Source organism: Panthera pardus, unplaced genomic scaffold, assembly GCF_024362965.1.
Source record: "Panthera pardus isolate Hobbes unplaced genomic scaffold, ASM2436296v1 HiC_scaffold_6, whole genome shotgun sequence".
NCBI classification, from domain to species: Eukaryota; Metazoa; Chordata; class Mammalia; order Carnivora; family Felidae; genus Panthera; species Panthera pardus.
Window position 1 is genome coordinate 106888087 of NW_026526991.1, and position 26511 is coordinate 106914597.

Here is a 26511-nt window from a genome sequence, read left to right on the forward strand (position 1 = left end):
ATCTCCAAATTATAGGTTCTTTTATTTCTCTCCACCACCCCTACATGGGTATTGTTTTTTCCCTATGTACTTATCTGCTTCTGAGGAAAAAAAAAAACCATCAAAGAGAAAAAGCCTTGAAATGCTTAGCTTTACCTTTTCTTGGGGGTATAGACTCTGCCAGAAATACAGTTATGCTCAAGTGCGTGTGCCATTGGACTGCTGACTATAATTATGTTACTTGTAAAATTCCATAACTGGTTATGGCACATTCATAATCACTGTATTTTTTGACCTTGAATGTAAATGGCATCCAGAGATACACCACACTTTACATCTTATCTTATTGCCTTCTATTTTTCTCACTCTCCTTATATCTTTTTTGTTAAACTAAACATTGTAGGGGCACCTAGCTGGCTCAGTTGGTAGAGTGTGCGACTCTTGACCTCAAGGGTATAGGTTTGGGCCCCACATTGGGTGTAGAGATTACTTAAAAACAAAATCTTTAGGGGCGCTTGGGTGACTCAGTCAGTTAAGCATCCAACTTCAGCTCAGGTCATGATCTCACAGTTCGTGAGTTTGAGCCCCACATTGGGCTCTGTGCTGACAGCTCAGAGCCCGGAGCCTGCTTCAGATTCTGTGTCTCCTCTCTCTCTGCCCGTCCCCTGCTTACACACGTGTTCTCTCAAAAAAGTTAAATAAATAAACCTTAAAAAAAAATCTTTAAAAAAAAAATAATAAAATAGAATAAACATTGTAACTGTAAAAAGAGAACCAGCTATAGTGTTAGTACGTACTGTTCATAGTATAATAAACTTTAGAAAAATAATAGCAAAAATAAAAATAAATATATTTGCCTTGGTTAATTTTTAGTGGCATATTTAATCACTAATATTTAAAATCTTTATTATTAAAATTTCAAGCCTACACAAAATCACTCAGCTTCAATAAGTATCAACATATGGCTGGTCTCGTTTCATCTATTTCCCCCGTACTCTTCTCACTCTCCCTGCAGATTACTTTGAAGTAGACCCTAGATATCATTTTTTAAAAATATTTTTTAAAAGTTTTTATTTATTTATTTTGAGAGAGAAGGAGAGAGCATATGGGTGCATGAGCAGGGGTGGGGAAAAGAGAGAGGGAGAAAGAGAATCTCAAACAGGCTCTGTGCTGTCAGTGCAGAGCCTGGCACGGGGCTTGATTTCACATGAGCTCATGACCTGAGCCTAAATCAAGAGTCAGATGCTTAACTGACTGAGCCTCCTAAACGCCTCTCCTAAATATCATTTTTTCATAAATATGTTAATATGTATTTTAAGGATGATATATCCCTTTTTTTAACCAACTGATAATACCACTATTTTACCTCAAAATATGAACAATAATTCTGTCATCACATAATCTATTCACTATTCAAAATTTTCCACTTGTCTCATAAAGGTATTTTTCTAAGATGATTTGTTTGAATTGGGATCCAAACAAGGCCCATGCATTGCATTTGGTTGATAATTCTCTTGTCTTTACCTTAAAAAAAAAAATTAGTATATAATTCATACCATAAAATTTACCATTTTAAAGTATATAGTTCAGTGGTTTTTTTAGTACATTCACAGAGCTGTACAGTCATTTCTACCATCTGATTCTGGAACGTTTTTATCTTTCCATAAAGAAACCCAGTACTTAGTAGTAGTCACTCTCCATTTCCTGTTCCTCTCAGCCCCTGGCAACATTACTGTCTTTTTAAATTTGCCTATTCTGGATATTTCATATAAATGTGATCATGTAACACGTGACTTAAGTGTCTTTTAATATGTAGGCTTATCCTCCCTCTTGTGTTTTTCTTTACTTACAAGTTATTTCTCTTAAATTTCCTACTTTCTGGATTTTATTGACATCATTGAGATGTCACTTAACGTTCTTCTGTATCTATATTTCCTTTCCCTTGGTAGGTAGATCTAGAAGCCTAATCATATTTAGGTTTAATCTTTTTGGCAAGAATACTTCATTGGTCGTGTTCCCTATTTCCTGTTGCATTACACTGTGTGATACATAATGCCTGGTAGTCTCAAATTTTATTTTGAGATAGATAGGACAAACATTCAAACCTAATCAATTGATTAGATACAGATAAAATTTGTGGGATATGACATTTATTAGAATTGTTAAGTTATAGCATGGTTACTGAATAGTAGATTGATGGATCAAAATATGTATTTTATAATCACAAATATCTATTCTGCTGGAAGAGACCCTTGACGCTGTAAACTAGTATATTTTATTTCTGCACCAGGCAAGCTCATATATTCTTTAATAAAAAGATAATGTTGTTAGCAAAGTCTAACCTATTGGAGGAAGGTGCCATATAGTACATATGAGGAGACAGTAAATGGAGGTATTCCTTTTTGTTGGTCAAAATTGCTTTAGCATTTCTTTACCAAAGTTATTAGAGGAAAAAATAACTTCTATGTTTTTGGGGATTACTATCATTTAGCAAGGAAATGATTTACAGAGAGGAATTCAAAGACTAAGACTATTTGGTTGCTTTTGAGTCCTAGAGATATGAATAGTGGAGACCTTCTAGGGATGGATGCTTGGGGATCCAGGTTTTTTTTTAAACACTTTCTTTAGTACTGTGGGAGGGGGAACGCAAAAAAAACTATTGGGTATAAGGTGATAAGTATTGCCGATAGTACGTTGCCAAGTTGATGGAATTGGTTGTAGAAATAACTCATGAAGTTTTGTGTGTGATCACAAAAATTACAGGGCAAGTGAGTTTAACTATATTAAGACCATCTAAATTATACATAAAAGATAGTGGGCTTGGAAGTCCCCATATAGGTCCTTGAAGATAGTATGTCAAATAGGTAAAATAGAGCATGTATCACCAAGAGTGTTACAATTAGAATTTGTTAGTCCTGTAAAATAACATTTCTGCACTCTGGTTACTGAGTTGCAAGAAAGATATAATTGGGTTGGAGAAGATCTGGGAAGGAATAACTTAAATGATTAAAGCAATGGAAGAATGGCCATGTGAAGAACAGACTAAAAGATTAGTAAATTTCAGCCTAAAAAGTATAGTGAACGAGAGGTAATATGATTAAGGACTGAAATTAAGACAGTAGTGAAAGAGGATTACAGATTTATCTCTAGACGATTACATAGTAAAACTAGGGCATCTACTTTTTGATATATGAAAGATAAATTTGGAACAAATAAAAATAAGTATTATATAGCAAGTATAAAGTGTTTACAACTCATTTCCCTAAGACATAATAGGGCTTAAATATGAATAACTTTAAAATATTTCATATTTGTAGATTATTAGGGGAATTTAGAATGTTTTGAGGTACAGAACATTGCAGGCCTTTGAAGTTGATATGATCTAAGTCAGACTGATCAACAAGCTGTACCTTACTGCTTCTGCTAAGACAAAATACTGGATCTAGATGAACAATAGGTTTTTGGGTGTTTTTTTTTGTTTGTTTGTTTTTAATAGTATGACATGTTTTCTAATTGTGAAGAAAGCCTAATATATATATTCGTTATAGCCCTATTAGCCCTATACCCCTCCATTAGTGTTAAGAAGGAGTTTTTAAGTATATTTTGGACTGGAGTTCTTTTACAGTATTAAAAAAGGAAGATGTGTGTTTGTTGCATTCTTTCTTTCAGTCTTTGAAATAGATTCCCTCAGGACTACTTTTACTTGAAAGCCAAAGAATATTAGTAAGGCTATAAACTCATTGTCTTTTCTGTTTGTCCTCTTCTGCAGAAATATTTTGTTAATCCTCAGTTATTACTTTGGCAATTCAGTAATAAGGAACTGGAATTGGTTTCATTTCCTTTTGCATTCCTTTTCCAGGAATGTGGAGCCTTCTTGATGTTTTAGACTAAAGGGATTGCATGCAGATGGTTAATTGAAAATGGTTTGTTCTGGGCGCCTGGGTTGCTCAGTGGGTTGAGCGGCCGACTTCAGCTCAGGTCATGATCTCATAGTCCGTGGGTTCGAGCCCCGCGTCAGGCTCTGTGCTGACAGCTCAGAGCCTGGAGCCTGTTTCAGATTCTGTGTCTCCCTCTCTCTGACCCTCCCCTGTTCATGCTCTGTCTCTCTCTGTCTCAAAAATAAATAAACGTTAAAAAAAAATTAAAAAAAAAAAAAGAAAATGGTTTGATCTTTTCAGTGTGCAGCTGTTTTTGGAAGGCAAGGGGCTCTAGCACGATTCTGTCATAAATTTGATGGTTTTTAAATATTGAGCAATAAGGTTATTTGGAATGATAATAATACCTCCTTAGATTTTTGATGACTTTTTATAAAATAGCTGATAATTTTGAAAGTTTTTATTTTCAAATAGATAATAAAAGAACATGGTACAAAATGCAATAAGTACAGAGAGATACGTACTGAAAACTATTTTCCTACCCTATCACCAGTTACTTCCTTCTTTTCTTAGGCTGCCACTATTACCAGTTTTTTATATATTTTTCCAGAGATACTATAGGATTATGCAAGCGTGTGTGTGTGTGTGTGTGTGTGCGCGTGCGCGCTTTAAACACAAATGTACCATTATTATACACACTCTCCTATAACTTTTCTCATGAAAATAAGTCTTGGTGATTGGGCAGTAAATAATCTAATTCTTTTTAACAACTATATAATATTTTACCAAAATTGATTTAACCAGTCCCTGTTGGGTTGTTTTCAGTCTTTTGCTATTATAAATAATACTTTCAGTGAATTTCCTATACATGTTTCACATAAACACACATTCACAGGAGCCCAGTTATTTTCATATAATGATAATTTCCACCACCCTATGGTATAAAAATCTACATGCAGTATTCACAGACATTCTAGTAGGGGGTCAATGTTTTATTCCTTTATTGTGATAAAAATGAGATTCTATAATGATGCATCCAAGTATCATTTTCTGGTAGTCAACATATAAAATGAATTATAAGAATTTCTGTTTGTTTTTTACTCTCTCATCTTTTCATTGAAGATTTTGGTGCCTCTGATATTGCTACAACAAATGCTTTTGGAGTTGACAAGACGTGGTCAAGAGCCTCTGAGTGCATTGCTGCAGTTTGGTGTGACGTACCTGGAGGACTATGCTGCAGAGTACATCATTCAACAAGGTGGCTGGGTATGAGCTGTTGTGTGTTTTCTTATCTTTAAAAAAAGGTTAAGCTACTCATGGTGCTTGTTTTTATCAACATAGGTTTAATATCAATATTATCATTTAATATTATTTAATATTGATTGCATGATGATAGCAAAGCAAGACTATTAATACAGTTTCGCTATTAAGATTTTACTTAGAGTAATGTGATAGTTGGTGTTTTTAAATAGTTCTTTTAAGTAGTTCTAATTATGAAACATTTTGTACTAACAAAAAACATATAAATAATTAAGAGGAATAATAAAGTGAACGCCTATGTATTTGCCAGCTCATTTGAAGAAAAGAACACAGCAAACATGTTTGGATCCTTTCATGTGCCCCTCCTAGATTCCAGCATGCTTCTACCTACTTCACAAGGGTAGCTTCTATTCTGAAATTTGTTTTTTTAATAGCTTAGCCATGTGTGTATGTATATATATATTGAGGATATGTATATATGAGGTATATATAATATATATAATATATTATAATATAATATATAATATATATACTATATTATATATAGTATATATAATATATAATGAGGTATATATAATATATATAATGTATACATGTATATATGTATGTATATGTATATATATGTATATTATATATACCACACATACCTAGACAATATATTACTTTGTACATTTTTAACTTTATGTGAATAATACCACATTAAATGTATTTTTCTAAACTTGCTTTTTTTTCGCACAGTGTTACATTCTTGAGACTGTCCTAGGTCATTGTTTCTGAATTATTTTTTTCTTTCTCAGTCCCCTATGGATCCTTTTTTAGACATTTGTATCCTAATCATCTCCCTCCTTTCCCATGAAATTTTAATACCATAGATGTAAGTGTATTTATGTACTGTTGCCCTCTGGAGGGCCACAAGCGATTGTAATACCTAAGATTCCCCCATCTTGCCAAACCAGTTTTAACCCTCGAAATCATCCACACTGAGAATATATGATCTAGGTTAATGTATTGGCTGGTGTTTGGTATTCCATTGTGTAAATATATCACACAATTTATTCATCTATTATCTTGTCAGTAGACATTTTCACCTTTTTGCTATTACAAATATTGCTGTTAAGAACATTGTTATACATATGTATATGAGTTTCTCTGAGTATATACTTGGGAGTAGAATTTCTGGGTCTAAGAGTATAGACATGTTCAGTTTACAAGATAATGCCGAAGTGTTTTCCAAAGTGGTTTTCCAACGTACACTCTGTCAGCAGTACATAAGAATTTTTTGTTGCTCTTCATCTTCTCTAATACTTAATATTGTCAGACTTCTTAATTTTTAAAATCATTTGTAATCTTTTAAAATAAGATTATTTTGTAATAAGTTTAGATTCACAAAAATGTATAAAGTGTTTCTGTATATCCTCCACCCAGTTTTTCCTAGTGTTAATATCTTACTCAGCTATGGTACCCTTATCAAATTGACTTTTCCATATTGATTTCATATCCAGCAAATTTGTTGAACTGTATGATTATCCTCATTATTTATCTCCAGGTTTCTTTGGGTCGGTCTTCTACTTTGAAAATCGTACTGTCTGTGAATGATGATAATTTTTTTCCTTGACAAGTCTCTTTTAAATTTATTTATTACACTTATTGCACTAATCAGAATCTCCAGTACAGTATTAATGAAATTGGTATTAGAACTCATCCTTGTCTTTTTCCTGATGTTAAAATGAGTGCTTTTAATTGTTTTACCATTTAGTTGTATCAGTCTAACATGAGTGAGGTTGGCTTGTAATTTTCTTGTATGTCTTCAGTTAAAAAAATTTTTTAATGTTTATTTTTGAGAGAGAATATGTGCATGCATGTGCATGTGAGTGGGGGAAGAGCAGAGAGAGAGGGAGACAGAGGATCTGAGGCAGGCTCTGCACTGCACTGATAACAGTGAGCCCAGTGTGGGGTTCAAACCCAGGAACCGTGAGATCATGACTGTTAGGGTCAGGCTTCCGGCAGGGTAAAGACAGGAGTCAGAGGCTAAGAAATTTTAGTAGTCAAAGGCTTTATTGGGAACTAAGGTCTCGGGCGAGGTTCCGTGACTCAGGGAGAGAGAGAGAGAGAGAGAGAGAGACTGACTCAGGGAGAGAGAGAGAGAGAGAGACTCAGGGAGAGAGAGAGAGAGACTCAGGGAGAGAGAGAGAGAGACTCATGGAGAGAGAGAGACTCAGGGAGAGAGAGAGAGAGAGAGAGACTCAGGGAGAGAGAGAGAGAGACTCAGGGAGAGAGAGAGAAAGAGAGAGAGAGAGAGAAAGAGAAAGAAAGAGAAAGAAAAGTCAGGGAAGTCGCGCCGGGTGTGTGGTAGGGTTTTTAAGCTGCAGCGGTTCGCAGTTTAGGTCCGCGTGGGCCTTTTTCGCGCCATGTCATGCTGTCGCTCGGTGATTGGTTGACCTCCAATTTGTTTTGGCGCGCAGCTTTGGGCTTTCCGTTGGGTTGCGCTGGCGAGACGGCTGTCCCTTCCACTGTGGTTCCAGGGACATCCTAACAATGACTTGAGCCAAAACCAAGAGTCGGATGCTCAACTGAGTCACATAGGCGCCCCTAAGGATATGCTAGCTTCGTAAAATATAGAGTTGGGAAGGGAAGAGTGTTTCCTCTTTTTCTATCCTCTGAAATAGTATATATGAGGTTTAATTTATTGTGCCTTATCATGCCTGCAAAATCACCTGGTGTTTTCCTTGGGACAAGTTTTCTGGTTTTTCCTGTCAACTTTTGATAATTTTTCTGGATATTATCCCTAGATTTTCAGATTTATTGGCATAGAGCTGTTCATAATACCCTCTTATTTATTTATTTATTTATTTATTTATTTATTTATTTTTGGAGGAGAATACAGTGGATTTTTATTTCTTAATTGTCTTATACCACTTATTTTTAAAAAACATTTTAGGGTGCCTTGGTGGCTCAGTCAGTTCAGCATCTGACTCTTGATTTCAGCTCAGGTCTCTTGATTTCAGCTTTTCATGACCTCGTGGTTTGTTGGATCAAGCCCTGGGTCTGGCTCTACACTGATAGCACAGAGCCTGCTTGGGATTTTCTCTTTCTCTGCTCCTCTCCTGTTTGCACTCTCTTTCTCTCCTTCAAAATAGATAAGTAAACATTAATTAATAAATAAATTAATAAACATTTTATGTTGGAGAATTTTGAACATGTATGAAAATAGATAAGATAGTATAATGACCCCCATCATTTAAGCCCTAACAGCCATTAACACATTGCCAGTTATGCTTTTTTCACACCCTAGTCATGTCTCTTCTTGATATTATTTTGGAGCAAAATCTAGGCATCATATACTTTTATCTATAAAAATTTCAGTATGTAGGGAGGTGGGGGGTTGGGTGAAATAGGTGAGGAGGATAAATTAAGAGTATACTTATCATGAGCACTGAGTAATATATAGAATTGAATCACTATATTGTGCACTTTAATCAGCACTGTATTTTAAGTATAGCGGAATTAAAAATTTTTTCAGTATGTATCTCTAAAAAATAAATATTTTATTTTTATTTTTTTTATTTTTATTTGTTTTAAGATTTTATTTTCTTTTTTCTTTTTTTTTAATGTTTATTTATTTTTGAGAGACAGGGAGAGACAGAGCGTGAGCAGGGGAGGGGCAGAGAGAGAGGGAGACACAGAATCCAAAGCAGGCTCCAAGCTCTGAGCTTTCAGCACAGAGCCCGACACGGGGCTTGAACTCACAGACTGTGAGATCATGACCTGAGCCGAAGTTGGACGCTCAGCTAAGTGAGCCACCCAGGCACCCCATTTAAGATTTTATTTTTAATTACACTACCATTATCACATCAAAAAAGTTAAAAATGATTTCTTCATCAAATATCCTGTTGGCATTCAAGTTTCTTTTTTTTTTTTTTAAGTTTATTTATGAGAGAGAGAGAGGGTGAGTACATGCAGGCAGGGGAGGGGCAGAGAGAGAGGGAGAGGGAATCCCAAGCAGGCTCTGTGCTAATAACAGGGGGCTCGATCCCACAAACCATGAGATCATGACCTGCCAAGATCAAGAGTCGAACGCTAAACCGACTGAGCCACCCGGGTGCCCCAGCGTACAGATTTCTAAATGTCTCAAAAATATCCTCTCTTTTGGATGGGAAGGCAATCTAGCTGCAACATCTGTCACCCTATTGATCACCAGGGCTGATTTGGCTGATCTAGCTGGCTAGGCCCATCTCCCCTTCCTCCCTCAATGCTCCATGTGCATTTCCTGAGGCTGCACACTGGGTTGAAGAGGATGATCTTCCCAGACACCGTTCTGTCAAGGGTGTAGGAATGGCCGCACTCCACTGCTAGAGCCTCCAAACAGGCTCTCAAGCTCCATTTGTAGGAGAACATATGGTAGTCAAGCTTCTAAGACTCCAGACACATCTGAATGAGGTGCTGCATGTGGCAGTCTGCCTTTCTTTAAAAAAAAAAAAAAAATCCTTTCTTTTTTAATCTTTACAATGTATGGAGTTGTATCTCCCTTTCCATTTTATTATATCTTAATTTCTTCTTAGTTTTTGGTTTAAAATATTTTTTTATTGCCCTGGATATTTGTGTGTATATGTCTTGTTTGTTTTTGTTTTGTTTTGTTTTTTAATTTTTTTTTAACGTTTATTTATTTTTGAGACAGAGAGGGACAGAGCATGAACGGGGGAGGGTCAGAGAGAGAGGGAGACACAGAATTTGAAACAGGCTCCGGGCTCTGAGCTGTCAGCACAGAGCCCAACGCGGGGCTTGAACTCACAGACTGTGAGATCATGACCTGAGTTGAAGTCGGACGCTCAACCGACTGAGCCACCCAGGCACCCCTGTTTTTGTTTTTTTTAAGTAAGCTCTAGGCTCAATGTGGGGCTGGAACCCACAACCCCAAAATTAAGAGTCACTACTGACTGAGCCAACCAGGTGCCCCTCTTTTCTTTTTTAATAACTGTAAATTCAAATTTAGAGAAGCTTGCCTTTGTCTTGAAAAACAAAACAAAACAAAACAACAAAGCATCTTATCATTTGCTAACCTGATTTCGTTTTAAGAAAGAGGTGGTAGTTACATTGCAGGAGTAAAATTTATACCATGAATGATGCAGGTCTTGGTCTGTTGGTAATAAAAGACAATAACATTGTTGCCAAAATTTTAATCTATTGGTGGCATTTGTGGGAAAAGAAGCCCTTGCTAGACAGCAGCCAACTGCTAGGAAATTCTAAAGTGTCATAGGCTAAAGAGGGAATGAGGTTAGTAAAATGCCTCAACAGAGTTTGAATAAAATACTGGATTTGAGAGTTACTGGAACTTGGATATGTAAAAATAGGGTGGTAGGTTGGGTCAGGCTTGTCATGGTCTCAAGTTCAAGTAAACTACTATGATAATACACTACTTCTAGCAGAGGTGTGCTCAGTTATTTTCAGTATAGATGCCTAGCTCCAAAGCCAAAACATGAGGAAGGAAGAGAGATGGAATGAAGAGTCTGCAGAGAAAATACCCCTCTTCCTGTTTTTTCTTTTCCTCATGCCTAAAAGATACAGAGAGTGCCTGAAGAGGAACTAACTCCCCAGGGGAATGGTTTCAGGCCTACAGGATCAGTCAGACATACAGTCTATACTTTCCTTCAAAGCATCAACTTCTTTCTTTTCTTTTATAACTTCTGACTGAGAGCTGTGGTCTCTGCTACTGTGCATTTCTACATCAAACAAAAAATCTACTCATCTTCTTATGGGGAAGGGCTGTCACAGTAATCACTTCCTCTTAAACTGCTCTGTCCTAATTCCTGTTGTGCATTCAAAAGAATCTCCTCCATGTCTCCATGGTAGATAGAGGATGAGGAAAGTACATGAGCCAGCCCCCCATTTTCCTCGTTGCCATTATCATTGCCATTGCTGCTGTTCATGGGTAGCTCCAGTCAGGAATCTTCCTCACTTATATGGTGTTTTACAACAAGGGAAAAAACAAAATACAGGGGATGTTATTCATTCCCTTCTCCATTTTCAGTTTTATTATGATGTAGTATATTGATGTATATTGTTGTATTGGTGTATATTGTTTGTTATTATAATTTATTACAGAGTATTTTATTCAACTGAAATGTGTGTGCTAAAGAAAAAGCAAAAATATGAATAACTAGTTGTTAATATTAAACAATTTATAAATGTGTTTTTAATCTCTAAATTTGAATGCCCAATCTATATTTCACATTGTTAGGTCTAAACACTCTGTTTTTTGTGTGTGTGTTTAAAACCAAGAGATTGCTTTTTCAGCTAATTGATGAAAATGTATCCTCTGATACAAAGTATCAACATGAATCACCTTTAAGGTACTTTGTGTTAAATGTTACATTGACAGGCCTTAAAACCATAATGGTCATTCTTCTAGAGGTCATTGACAATTATGGTCATTGTCTACACGAAGTTGCATGTCAGTTATATAAAGTCTGTAGTATGATTTCCATGGGTGATGTGTTTGTCTTCAGCCACTTGAATACAACATCAGGGTAAAACAAATTACCTAGCTCTCCAAGTGGTTTTGAGCTCTCAAACTAGTTTTGAAAACCTACAGGGAAGGAGGAGGTGATGGCAGCTATAATATGTTAGATGAAGGCTTTGGGCTTATAAATTTGCAGAGGACAGTAATATTTTGTTCTCTGAGTTATAAAAAGAAATGCCTAGGATGAATGCCATTTGGAGTTCTACAGATAATTTTTTTTCCCTATGATTTATGTTTTGTGATTGTTTTTGCAGTATATTTGAGATGATTTTTCCATTGTACTGGTATTGAGAAGAACACTTTATTGAGGTATAGAAGTAATATGACTGGTTTGAATTTTTTTAAACAGACTGTAGAGCAGTTCTAGGTTCACAGAAATACTGAACAGAATTTACAGAGATTTCCAATATACTATCTGACTGTACACATGCATAGCCTTCCCCATTATCAACATCTCCCACCAGAGTCATACATTTGTTGCAACTGATGAACCTCCATGGAAACATCATTGTCACCCAGAGACCATAGTTTACGTTGCAGTTTACTTGGTGTATATTCCATAATTTGGACAAATTTATAATATGACATATATCTGGCGCACCTGGGTGGCTTAGTCATTTAAGCGTCTGACTTCGGCTCAGGTCATGATCCCACGGTTTGTGAATTTGAGCTCTGTGTTAAACTCTGTGCTTACAGCTTAAAAAAATAAATAAACACTTAAAAATTTTAAGTATAATGACATATCCACCCTTGTAGTATTATATACAGAGTAGTTTCACTGTTCTAAAAATCCTGTGTTCCGCTTGTTTGACCCTCCCACCTAACCTCTGGCAACCACTGATCTTTTTACTGTCTCCTTGATTTTGCTTTTCCAGAATGTCAGACAGTTGAGACCATGCAGTATGTAGCCTTTCAGACTGGCTTCTTTAACTTAGTAAGTGCATTTAAGTTTCCATGTGTTTTTTTTAATTTTTTTATTTTTGTTTTAGCCTTTATTTATTTTTGAGAGAGAGGGAGAGAGAGACAGAGTGCAAGTGGGGGAGGAACAGAAAGAGAAGGAGACACAGAATCCAAAGCAAGCTCCAGGCTCTGAGCTGTCAGCACAGAGCCAGATGCAGGGCTCAAACTCATGAACCAGGAGTTCATGACCTGAGCCGAAGTCAGACGCCTGACTGACTGAGCCACCCAGGTGCCCCTCCTCCATTTCTTATTATGGCTTGATAGCTCATCTCATTTTAGCATTGAATTTTTAGCACTCCTTTGGATGTTTATTTACGCATTCACCTACTGAGGGAGATCTCGGTTGCTTCCAAGTTTTAGCAATTATCAGTAAAGCTGCTACAAACATCTGTGTGCAGGTTTTTATGTGGGCATGAGTTTTAAACTTCTTTTTTTTTTTTTTTTTTTTGAGAGGGAAAATGAACATACGTGAACAGGGGAAGGGCAGAGGGAGAGAGAAAATCCTAAGGGCTTCACGCCCAGTGTGGGGTTGATGCAGGGCTCAGTCTCAACGAAACATGAGATCATGACCTAAGCCAAAACCAAGAATCTGATACTTTTTTAAAAAATGTTTATTTATTTTTGAGGGAGAGAGAGAGAGAGAGGGAGACAGAATCTGAACCAGGCTCCAGGCTCCAAGCTGTCAGCACATAGCCTAACACAGGGCTCCAACTCATAAACTGTGAGATCATGACCCTAGCTAAAGTTGGATGCTTAACTGACTGAGCCACCCAGGCGCCCCCATATCTCATTAGTTTAATTTGCATTTTCCTGATGACATATGATGTGAAGCATCTATTCATATGCTTATTTGCCATCTGTATATCTTTGGTGAGGTGTCTGTTAAGATGTTTGGCCCATTTTTAAACTCAGGTTGGCTTCTCTCACAGTGGGTTTGTTGCCAGAACGCAGGTGTCGTGAAAACCACCTCTAAACCTAAACCAAAATGGGAAAGGAAAAGACCCACATCAACATCATCATCATTGGACACGTAGATTTGGGCAAGGCTACCACTACTGGTCATCTGATCTATATATGTGACAGGACTGACAACTTTAGAAAAATTTAAGAAGGAGGCTGCTGAGATGGGAAAGGGCTCCTTCATGTATGCCTGGGTCTTGGATCAACTGAAAGCTGAAAATGAACATGGTATCACCATTGATACCTCCCTGTAGAAATTTGAGACCAGCAAGTCCTATGTGACCATTATTGATGCCCCAGGACACAAAGACTTTATCAAGAATATGATTATAAGCACATCTCAGGCTGACTCTGCTGTCCTGATCGTTGCTGCTGGTGTTGGCGAATTTGAAGCTGGTATCTCCAAGAATACTGTGAGCATGACCTAGCTTATACACTGGGTGTAAAATAACTTATTGTTGGTGTTAACAAAATGGGTTCCACTGAGACACCCTACAGCCAGGAGAGATATGAGGAAATCATTAAGGAAGTCAGCACCTACATTAAGAAAATTGGCTATAGCCCCAACACAGTAGCATTTGTGCCAGTTTCTGGTTGGAATGGTGACAACATGCTGGAGCCAAGTGCTAACATGTCATGGTTCAAGGGATGGAAAGTCACCCGTAAAGATGGCAATGACAGTGGAACCACACTGCTTGAAGCTCTGGATTGTATTCTGCCACCAACTCATCTAACTGACAAGCCCTTATGTCTGCCCCTCCAGGAGGTCTACAAAATTGGTGGTATTGGTACTGTCCCTATGGGCCAAGTGGAAACTGTTGTTCTTAAATCAGGCATGGTCGTCACTTTTGCTCCAGTCAGTGTTACAACTGAAGGAAAGTCTGTTGAAATGCACCATGTAGCTTTGAGTGGCTTTGAGTGAGGCTCTTTCTGGGAAAAATGTGGGCTTCAAAGTCAAGAACATATCTGTCAAAGATGTTCATTGTGACAGTGTCGCTGGTGATAGCAAAATGACGCACCAATGGAAGCAGCTGGCTTCACAGCTCAGGTGATTATCCTGAACCATCCAGGCCAGATCAGCGCTTGATATGCACCTGTGGTGGATGGTCACACAGCTCATATTGCCTGCAAGTCCACTGAGCTGAAGGAGAAGACTGATCATTGTTCTGGAAAAAAGCTGGAAGATGGTCCCAAGTTCTTGAGATCTGGTGATGCTATCATCGTTGATATGGTTCCTGGCAAGCCTGTGTGTCTTGAGAGCTTCTCTGACTATCCTCCCCTGGGCCATTTTGCTATTCGTGATATGAGGTGGTTGCTGTGGGTGTCATCAAAGCAGTGAACAAGAAGGCGGCTGAAGCTGGGAAGTCACCAAGTCTTCCCAAAAAAGCTCAGAAGGCTAAATGAATATTATCTCTGCCACTCCAGTCTCAATCAGTGGTGGAAGAACGGTCTCAGAACTGTTTGTGTCAATTGGCCATTTAAGTTTAATAGTAAAAGAATGGTTAATGATAGCAAATGCATCATAAAACCTTCAGAAAGAAGGAAGAATGTTTTGTGGGCCATTTGTTTTGTATGTGTGTGTGGCAGTTTTAAGTTACTAGTTTTTAAAACCAGTACTTTTTAATGGAAACAACTTGACCAAAAATCTGTCACAGAATTTTGAGACCCATTAAAACAAAAGTTTAATGAGAAAAAAAGAATCAGGTTGTTTCTTCTTCTTCTTTTTTTTTATGTTTATTTTTGAGAGAGAGAGAGAGACAGAGTGTGAATGGAGGAGCAGCAGAGAGAGAGAGAGAGACAGACAGACATAGATCTGAATTAGGCTCCAGTCTCTGAGCTGTCAGCACAGAGCCTGATGCAGGGCTCAAACCCACGAACCATGAGATCATGACCTGAGCCAAAGTCAGACGCTTAACTGATTGAGCCACCCAGGGGCCCCATTTTTTTTCTTATTTAAGAGTTCTTTGTCCCCACTAAAAGGGAGAACTACAGACCAATTTCCCTGGTGAACGTGGATGCAAAAATTCTCAACAAGATACTAGCAAACCAGATCCAACAATACATTAAGAGAATTATTTGCCATAATCAAGTGGGATTTGTTGCTGGGATGCAGGACTGGTTTGATATCTGCAATCAATCAATGTGATACATAACATTAATAAAATAAAGGATAAGAACCACATGATCTCAATAGATGCAGAAAAAGTATTTGACAAAATATAGCATCATTTCTTGATAAAAACCCTCAACAAAGTAGGGATAAAAGGAACATACCTCAAGATCACAAAGGCCATATATGAAAGACCTACAGCTAATAGCATGCTCAATGGGGATGCTTTCCCCCTAAGGAACACGACAGAGATGTCCACTCTCACCACTGTTATTCAACATAGTGTTAGAAGTCTTAGCCTCAGCAATCAACCAACAAAAAGAAATAAAAGGCATCCAGACCGGCAAGGAGGAAGTCAAACTTTCACTCTTCACAGGTGACATGATGCTCTATGTGGAAAACCCAAAAGACTCCACCAAAAAAATTCCAGAACTGATACATAAATTCAGCAAAGTCATGGGATATTAAATCAATGTACAGGAATCAGCTGCATTTCTATACACCAATAATGAAGTAACAGAAAGAGAAATCAAGGAATTGATCCCATTTACAATTGCACCAACACCCGTAATAAACCCTTGGAATAAACCTTACCAAAGAGGTGAAAAATCTATACACTCAAAACTATAGAAAGCTTATGAAAGAAATTGAAGAAGACACAAAAAATGGGAAAAACATTCCATGCTCATGGATTGGAAGAAAAAATATTGTTAAAATGTCAATACTACCCAAAGCAATCTATATATTCAGTGCAACCCTATCAAAATAACACCAGCATTCTTCACAGAGCTAGAACAAACATTCCTAAAATTTGTGTGGAACCAGAAAGGACTCTCAATAGTCGAAGTAATGTTGAAAACAAAACAAAACAAAACAAAACTGGAGGCATCACAATTCCAGACTTCAAGCTGTATTACACAGCTGTAATCATCAAGACAGTATGGTACTGGCACAAAAACAGACATTCAGATCAATGGAACAGAATAGAGAACCCCCAAAATGGACCACAAACATATGACCAACTAATCTTAGACAAAGCAGGAAAGAATATCCAATGGAGGGGCACCTGGGTGGCTCAGTCGGTTGAGTATCCGACTTTGGCTCAGGTCACGATCACAGAGTCCATGGGTTCGGGCTCTGTGTCAGGCTCTGTGCTGACAGCTCAGAGCCTGCAGCCTGCTTCAGATTCTGTGTTTCCCTCTCTCTCTCTGCCCCTCCCCTGTTCACACTCTGTCTCTCTCTCAAAAAGAAATAAACATTATAAATTTAAAAAAAAATCCAGTGGAAAAAAGACAGTCTCTTCAGCAAACAGTGTTGGGAAAAATGGACAGTGACATGCAGAAGAATGAACCTGGACTGCTTCTTTACACCATACACAAAGATACTCAAAATGGATGAAAGACCTAAATGTAACACAAGGAAGCCATCAAAATCCTAGAGGAGAAAACAGGCAACAACCTCTTTGACCTTGGCCGCAGCAACTTCTTACCTGATATGTCCTCAGAGGCAAGGGAAACCAAAGCAAAAATGAACTATTGGGACCTCATCAAGGTAAAAAGTTTCTGCACAGCAAAGGAAACAATCACCAAACTAAAAGGCAACTGACGGAATGAGAGAAGATAGGAAGATATTTGCAAATGACATATCAGATAAAGGGTTAATATCCAAAATGTATAAAAAACTTTTCAAACTCAACACCCAAAAAACAAATAATCCAGTGAAGAAATGGGCAAAAGACAGGAATAGACATTTTTCCAAAGAAGACATCCAGGTGGCTAACAGACACATGGAAAGATGCTCAACGTCACCCATCATCACGGAAACACAAATCAAAACCACAATGAGATACTATCTCATACCTGCTAGAATGGCTAAAATTAACAACTCAGACAACAACAAATATTGGCAAGGATGAGGAGAAAGAGAAACCATTTTGCACTCCTGGTGGGAATGCAAACTGGTGCAGCCACTCTGCAAAACAGTATAGACGTTCCTCAAAAATTAAAAATAGAACTACCCTAAAACCCAGCAATTGCACTACTAGGTATTTATCCACAGGATACAAACATGCTGATTCGAGGGGGCACATGCACTCCAATGTTTATAGCAGCACTGTCAGCAATAGCCAAAGTATGGAAAGAGCCCAAATGTCCATCGGCTGAAGAATGGATAAAGAAGACATGGTATATATTTCTATACAATGGAATATTATTTGGTGATCCAAACGAACGAAATCTTGCCATTTGCAACAACATGGATAGAATTAGAGATATTGTGCTAAGCGAAATAAGTCAGAGAAAGTCAAATATCATATGATTTCACTCATATGTGGAATTTAAGAACAACAAAACAGGTGACCATAGGGGAAGGGAAGCAAAAGTAAGATAAAAACAGAGAGGGAAACAAACCATAAGAGACTCTTAAATATAGAGAACAAATTGAGGGTTGCTGGCAGGTTGAGGGGATGCCCTAAATGGGTGATGGGCATTAAGGAGGGCACTTGTTGGGATGATCACTGGGTGTTATATGTAAGTGATGAATCGCTGAATTCTATTCCTGAAATCATTATTACCCAATGTGTTAACTAACTTGGATTTTAAAAAAGTGTTCTTTGTATATTTTGGGTAATGGTTCTTTATCAGGTGTGTCTTTTGAAATTTTTCTCCCAGGGGTGCCTGGGTGGCTCAGTTAGTTAAGCATCTGACTTTGGCTCAGATCATGATCTCACAGTTTGTGAGTTTGAGCCCTGCATCAGGCTGTCTGTTGTCAGCCCAGAACATGCTTTGGATCCTCTGTCTCCCTGTCATTCTGCCCTCCCAGCTTGTACAGTGCTCTGTCTCAAAAATAAATGAACATTTAAAAAAATGGAATTGTTTTTTCCCAGTCTGTGGCTTGTCTTTTCATTCTCTCAACACTGTCTTTCATAGACCGATACTTTAATTGTAATAAAGTCCAGCTTATCAACCATTTCTTTCCTTGACTGTGTCTTAGTGTTGTATCTAAAAAGTCATCACCAAGCCCAAGGTCATCTAGGTTTTATCTTACGTTATTTTCTGGGAATTTTAGTTTTGTGTTTTGTATTCAGGTCTGTGACCCATTTGGGGTTAAATTTTTAAAGCATGTAAAGTCTGTGTCTAGATTCATTTCTGTGCATGTGCATGTCTAGTTGTTCCAGCACCATTGTTTGAAAAGACTATTTTTTCTCCATTGTATTGCCTTTGCTCCTTTTTCAAAGATCACTGTGTGGGGCACCTGTGTGGTTCAGTGTGTTGAGCATCCAACTCTTCATTTCTGCTCAGGTCGTGATCCCAGGGTGTGGGATCAAGCCCCACATTGGGCTCCATGCTGAATGTTGGTTGAGCCCACTTAGGATTCTCTCTCTCTCTCTCTCTCTCTCTCTGCCCCTTTCCCCTGCTCATGTGCTCTCTCTCTCTCTCTAAAATAAGATAATATAAAAAGATCAGTTGACTGTATTTATGTGGATCTGTTTCTGGGCTCTCTATTCTGTTCCACTGATCTATTGTTCTTTCACCAATACCATGCTGTCTTGATTACTCTAGCTTTATATAGTAAGTCTTGAAGTCATGTGGTGTCAGTCTTTCAGCTGTGTTCTTCAATATTGTGTAGACTATCGCTGGTCTTTTGTTGCTCCATGTAAACTTAAGAATTAGTTTGTCAATATTTGCTGAGAGTTTGGTTAGGATTGCAGTGAATCATAGATCTAGTTGAGAAGAACTGATATTTTAACCATATTGAGACTTTATATCCATGAACATGGACTATCTCCATTTATTTAGTTCTTTTTTGATTTCTTTCATCAGAGTTTTATAGTTTCCCTTATATAGATCTTGTACCTATTTTGTTATACCTAAACATTTTGTTTTGGGGGATATTCATGTAATTAGTATTAGGTCTTTAATTTCCATTTGTTCATTGTTAGTATATAGGAAAGCAGTTGACTTTTGTATATTAACCTTGTATTCTACAACCTTGCTATTATTGCTTATTAGTTTTAGTATTTTTGTCGCTTCTTTTGGATTTTCATTACATAGATGATCATGTCATCTGTGAACAAGACAGTTTTATTTCTTCTGTAAAATAAAAATTCAACTGAGTAAATTTGATGACCTAATTGACTTTATTCAGTGATTCATGAATCAGGCAGCATCCCATCTAGCAAATAAAAGAAGTATGTATTTATGTATTTATTTAGAGTATGCACACAAGTGGGGAAAGAGCTGAGGGGGAGAGGGAGGGAGAGATTCTTAAGCAGGCTTCGTGCCCAGCACAGAGCCTAGTGTGGGGCTAGATCTCATAACTGACCGTGAGATCATGACCTGAGCTGAAATCTAGAGTTGGAGGCTCAACTGACTGAGCCACCCAGGTGACCCAAGGAAAGGCTTTTAAAGGCAGAAAGGAGGTAGGACAAGGAAGTCATAAACAAAAGAAAGGATTATTTCAGGCAAGGTCACCTTTTTTAGGGAGGTAAATGGAGTCTATTGGGTGAATTACCTCACTAGTGCTGACTAGGAAATTCCAGACTGACTGGTTAAGATCACATTCTTAAAGAAGGTTGAACTTGCAGTTAGGTTAGGTATTAAGTCTTGGTCTGTGACAGGGGTTTAGCTCAAGTAAATCCATTTGGGGCCTGTTGTCTTCTTTTTAACAATTCCTTCCCAATCTGTATACATTTTATTTCCGTATCTTACTGCATTAGCTGGGACTTCCAGTACAGTGTTGAAAAGCAGTGGTGAGAGATGACACCCTTGCCTTGTTCTTCATCTAAATGGAAACTTTATAGTTTCACACCATTAAACATGTTAGCAATAGGGTTTTTTTAATAGATATTCTTTGTCAAGTTGAAGTTCCCCTCTGCCCTAATTTACTATAAAAGTTTTATGATGACTGGATGTTAGATTTTGTCAGATGCTTTCTCTGTCTGTTGACATGAACTTATGACTTTGCTTTTTGGTCTGTAGCCTGTTGATGTGATAGATTACATTAACTGATTTTTTAATGTTGACCCAGATAAATCCTATTTGGTTGTGGCATATAATTCTTTTTATATATTGTTGGGTTCTATTTGCCAATATTTTGTTAAAGATTTTGCATCTATGTTCATAAGAGGTATTGGTCTGTAGTTTTCTTATAATATCTGTCTGATTTTAGAATTAGTGTAATGCTGGCCTCATAGATTTTTCTTGTGTGAGTTTTGACAGATTATGTCTTTTATAGAATTGGTCCATTTCATCCAGGTTATCAAATTTATAGTTATGGAACACAATATTCCTTTATTTTTTTTAATGTCCATGAGATCTGTAGTGATGTCCCATTTTTAATTTCTGATATTAGTGATTTGTGTGTGTGTGTGTGTGTTTCTTACTGAATTTATTGATCTCAAATAATCAGCTTTTGGTTTTATTGATTTTCTCAATTGATTTCCTGTTTTCAATTTCATTGATTTCTGCTCTTATTTTTACTATGTTTTTTTTCTTCTGTTTACTTTGGACTTCATCTTCTCTTCCTTTTCTAGTTTCCTATGTTGGAAGCGTAGGTGATTGATTTTGGGTGTTTCTTCTTTTCTAATATATGCATTTAATATTTAATGCTATAAATTTCCATCTAAGCATTGCTCTTACGGCCTCATACAAAGTTTTAAGTTGTGTTTTCATTTTCATTTAGTTCAAGTATTTTTAAATGTCTCTGGAGATTTATTCTCTGACCCATGTATTCAGAAATATATTGTTTAATAACCAAGTATTTGGGGATTTTCCATCTATATTATTGTATTTTGTTGTATTCCATTGTGGTCCTGAGAGCAGACATTGTATGATTTCTATTCTTTTAGATTTGTAAAGATGTGTTTCATGTCCCAGAATGGTCTAGGTGAGTATTCCATGTGAGCTTGGGAAGAATGTATATTCTTCTATTATTGGATGAGGTAGTTTATAGATGCCCATTATATCCAATTGCTGAATATAACTATGTCATTTGTGACTTTTCGGTCTATTTCTACTAGAAAGGTGTCAAAGTCTCCAATTATAATAGTGGATTAATTTATTTCTCCTTGCACTTCTATCAGTTTTAGCCTCCCATAGTTTGACATTCTGTTGTTAGATGTGTACACATTAAAGATTGTTATGTCTTTTTGGAGGTTTAACCCCTTTCTCATTATGTAATGCCCCGCTTTATTCCTGATAACTTTTCTTGCTCTGAAGTCTGCTCTGTTTGAAATTAATACTCCCACTTTTTTTTTTTTTTAAGATTTTATTTCTTAAGTAATCTCTCCATCCAACGTGGGGCTCAAATTTACAACCCCAAGATCAAGAGTCACAGACTCTACCTATCGAGTCAGCCAGGTGCCCCTATTTCTTTTGATTAGTTGTTAGCATGGTATATTTTTCTCCATCCGTTTACTTTTACTGTGTATGTGTCTTTATATTTAGAGTTTCTTGTAGACAATATAGTTGGGTCTTGTTTTTTGATCCACTCTGTCTTTTAATTGGTGTATTTGGACTGTTGAAGTTCAAAGTGATTATTGATATAATTGGATTAATGTCTAGCATATTTGTTATTGTTTTCTACTTGTTGCCCTTATTCTTTGTTCCCATTTTTGTCTTCCACTCTTTCTCTGCCTTTTGTGGTTTTAATTGAGCATGTTGTATGATTCCATTTTCTTTCCTTTCTTAACATGTCCATTACATTTCTCTTTTTACTTTTTTTAGTGCTTGCCCCAGAGTTTGCAATATACATTTACAACTAGTCCAAGTTCACTTTCAGATAACACTGTGCTGCTTCATGAGTAATGTGAGTACCTTATCATAACAAAATAATCTTAATTCCTCTCTGTCATCTCTGTATCACTGGTGTCATTTATTTCACTTATATAAGCATGCATATGTATGTATATGTGTATGTGCATATATATACTGTATATGTACGCATACATGATTGAGTTGCTTTGAATAAACTATTATCAGGTATATCAATTAAGAATAAGAAAAGTAAAAATTTTTATTTTACCTTCACTTATTCCTTCTTTGATGCTCTTTCTTTCTTAACGGAGATCCAAGTTTCTGACTTATATTATTTTCCTTCTCTCTAATAAGCCTCTTTTAACATTGCTTCCAACGCAAGTCTACTAACAGCACATTTCCTCAGTTTTTGCTTGTCTGAGATTTTTTGCTTGTCCTTCATTTTTGAGGGGTAATTTTACATGTATAGAACTCTACATTGGTGGGTTTTGTTCTCACAACATTTTTAATATTTTAGTCCACTCTGTTCTTGCTTGCATGGTTTCTGAGGTGAATTTCAATATAATTCTTATCTTTGTTCCTCTACAGGTAAGATGTTTCTAACTCTGGCTTGCCTTAAGATTTTTTCTTTGATTTTTATTTTTGTAGTTTGAAAATGATATTCTTAGATGTAGGGTGGGGTTTTTTTGTGGGGGGTGGGGGGACATTTATTTTGCTAGATGTTCTCTGAACTTCCTGAATCTGTGTTTGGTGTCTGACATTAATTTGAAGAAGCTCTTAGACATTATTGTTTTAAATATTTCTTCTGTTCCTTTCTCTTTTTCTTTTCCTTTTTATATTCTAATTTTGTATATTTATGCTTTTTGTAGTTGTTCCACAGTCCTTGGATATCCCGTTCTTTTTTTCCTGTCTTTGTTGTCTTTGCTTTTCAGTTTTGGATGTTTCTATTGAGATATCCTCAAGCTCAGAGATTCTTTCCTTACCCATGTCTAGTCTAATGGAAGCCCATCAAAGTATTCTTCATTTCCGTTACAGATCTTTTTGATCTCATGGTTCCTTCTTATTATTTCTGTCGCTTTGCTTACGTTGTTCTTACGTGCTATCTCCTTTATCTACGAGAGTCCTTAGCTTATTTTTAAAAAAATTTTTTTTAAGTTGTTATTTATTTATTTTTGAGAGAGAGAAAGAGAGAGAGGGACAGAGAGAGAGTCACAAGCAGGCTCCATGTTGCCAGCACAGAGCCAGACGTGGGGCTCGAACCCACAAACTGTGAGATCATGACCTGAACTGAAACCAAGAGTTGGACGCTTTGACCAACTGAGCCACCCAGGCGCCCCCCTGAGTCCTTAGCTTATTAATCATAATTGCTTTAAATTCTCAGTGTGGTAATTTCAACGTCTGTAATGTCTGGTTCTGATGCTTGCTCCATCTTTTCAAATTATGTTTTTGCCTTTTGGTATGCCTTGTGATTTTTTCTTGATAGCTGGACATGGTGCACTGGGTGAAAGGAACTGCTGTAAAGAGGCCTTAGGGGAAAGGTGAGGGATTTTTTATAGTCCTATGATTAGGTCAGTCTTTTTACTGAGCCTGTGGCTCACTGTAAACTTCACAAATGTTTCTCAGTTTTTTCTTCCCCCATTAGGTGGGATGAGATGGCTAGAGTGGGCTGGAGTTGGGTATTTCTCTGCCCATAGGTTGTTTAGGCTCTGATTAACTAGTTTCTCTTGGGGACAAAGCAGAGTGCCCTGATGTATTTCAAGATAGTTCTTTTTCCTCCTCCTCCTCCTGTCAGAAGCATGAGGGGATTTTTCTTTGGTATTTATTGAGAGTACCTGGTTAGTCTCCTGGAGGTAAATCTCACAAAATTGCAGGGGTCTTCCTATGAGGGAGTCCTCCTGGAGTTTTAAACTCTGTGTTGGCCACACTGAGCCTCCAGCAATTCATCAATTATAGTTCAGGTTTGCCTACCTCAGTGCTCGTCCCCTGCACAATTCCCAGCCTGGTAAGCTGTGATTCCCCATATTCTTCTGTGTGTCTCTCCAGTCTTGGGGGCAGTAGTTTGCCCTGTGCCATCACCTCTCTACTTACAGATCCTCGAATAGTTGTGGATTTTTCAGTTTGTTCAGCGTTTTACTGGTTTGGGTAGAGTGGTGACTTTCAAGCTCCTTACATGCAGAACCGGAAACTGAAAGGCTCTCTGAAGTTTTATCTCTCAGTTTTGTCCACCCTGAGCCTCCAGCAGTTAGAAAGCTCCAGTTCATTTCCCTAACTAGGCACTGGTTCCTGGGGAGGTTACTGCTCATGAGTTTCTCCTCTATTAAGCTGTGAGATATTCTACCTCTATTAAGGTAGAATAAAGTAGCTGCTGCACATTTTATTTCCTGTGTTGCCTGTTGGTCACTCCTGTCTTGGGGGCAACGGCTTGCTCTGTGACCTCAGTTCTCTTACAGATCTAAGCAGAGTCACAGATTTCTCCATTTGGTCAGCTTTTTTACTTGTTGTTAGGGTGGAGTGGCAATTTCCAGGCTTCTTACTGGTCTCCCAGAAACCAGAAGTTAAAATGACATCAAGCTGAGGCTTTACAAGGATCTGTATCATTTTGTTTTTAGTTACTTTATCCATGGGCATTATTCCTCAAACTGGGACATTAGTCATATAGTTACAATTTCTGTATCTTAGATGTGAAAGATTCTCAATCTGCTTCTGATCATTCCTAATTACTGATACTCACCATCATGTGAGGTCAAAATATAGTTCTATAATTCCTTTGAAATGTCTGTGTGGAATAGAAACTGAGGCTCCTGTTCCGTGGAGCAATACTTGTAGGTATCACCAGTTCGTGTACTTTGTCTTGGTTTTCCTTGAGAAGGAGTATGGCCTAGGAGTGTTTATTACTGTCTGATTACATGGCCTTAGATGAATCATTTTCCCGAATATCCTTCAGTTTATTTATAAAGTCTAGTTTCTAAGGCAATCATTAATAGTGTCAGCCCATTTACAATGAGTTGGTGAAGATTAATTAAATAAGTTAATTTCTATACTTTTTAAGCCCTTCAGAGATTAATTTTCAATATGCAGTAAAGCATATAAAGCACGATGCTAGATGCTAAGTATACAAAAGTTAAATAAAATACAGGTCCTACTTTTGAGCTCAGAGCTGGTTGAGAGGATATAAATGTCAGTAACCATGTGTAGCATGTTACATGCTATGAGATAGGTGTGTTCAGAGATACAAGGAGGGGGTGATTAATTGGGGTGCAATTAGAAATATAAATTCAATTAGGAATGCACATCTTAATTGTAATTAGCAGTTAGCTTTTCAGAGTTAAACTGGATTATAATTTTTTATTACTGTTTATATTGACATTAGAATTACAAGATAGGGTTTTTTATTTTCTTTTTTTACCTGCCAGAGAGTGGTGAGTTAACAGGATTGGAAATCACAAAATGAATTTGTGGCCCCAACTCTGCCTTGTGTTTTGGGGGGAATTCATTTAACTTCTTTGAACTTCAGTTTTATCAATTAGAAAATAGAAAGATTAGCTCTCTATCTCACAGAAATAATGATATGAAAGTGTTTTGTGAAAATGTTACATTTTTACAAATGTCAAGTTTTCAGATATGTCTTTAAGAGCGTGTGTTTTTTTCCTCTTCCTGAGTCTGATGATTCCTTTGCGTTTTGACTCTGACTTTTAATTGCCCTGCAGTGCACGTAGGGCACAGATTCGTTGGCATATTACGATTCTCCCTGACTCATCCCTTGTTCCCTCCCTCCTCTTTCTCACTGTCTTTCATTTCCTGGGATTGTGTTGCTACATTAGAAAGAAGTAAGTCTGTCTCCTGAAAAGGGCAGTACAAATCCACTGTGGTAAGGCTTCACTTTTATTTTCTCCTATGTCATGTACTAAACTAAATACTTATGAAAGATTTCATTTTAAATTACATAAGAAATTATTGGTGAAAATGTCATCTGATGTCTACCATAATATTTAATATTTAAGTAGTTTGAATAAAATTTATTTTTGTCTTTTTTCTCTTTGACTTAAAGCTTCTTGTTTCTATTTTAAGAATAGAAAGCCACAAAAAGGTTTTTGT

At 37.1% G+C, this 26511-nt stretch overlaps 1 protein-coding gene and 2 pseudogenes across 12 annotated transcripts in view; 2 read left to right on the top strand and 1 right to left on the bottom strand.

Annotated features, from left to right (window-relative positions):
- BCL2L13 (BCL2 like 13) overlaps nucleotides 1-26511 on the top strand; it is a 91659-nt gene that overhangs the window by 47246 nt on the left and 17902 nt on the right. For 6 of the 12 annotated variants that reach the window (XM_019465061.2, XM_019465064.2, XM_019465063.2 and 3 more), the window contains 3 exons: nucleotides 4977-5120; nucleotides 21510-21547; nucleotides 22387-22468. In XM_019465061.2, coding sequence (XP_019320606.2) covers nucleotides 4977-5120; nucleotides 21510-21547; nucleotides 22387-22468 — 264 coding nt within the window. Of the gene's footprint in view, nucleotides 1-4976; nucleotides 5121-21509; nucleotides 21548-22005; nucleotides 22021-22386; nucleotides 22469-26511 lie in introns of those variants that run through there. The other 6 variants (XM_019465065.2, XM_019465066.2, XM_019465070.2 and 3 more) reach the window with 5 other exon arrangements.
- On the bottom strand, nucleotides 10546-11086 carry LOC128774915 (BCL2/adenovirus E1B 19 kDa protein-interacting protein 3-like; annotated as a pseudogene).
- Nucleotides 13050-15242, top strand: LOC109276276 (elongation factor 1-alpha 1-like; annotated as a pseudogene).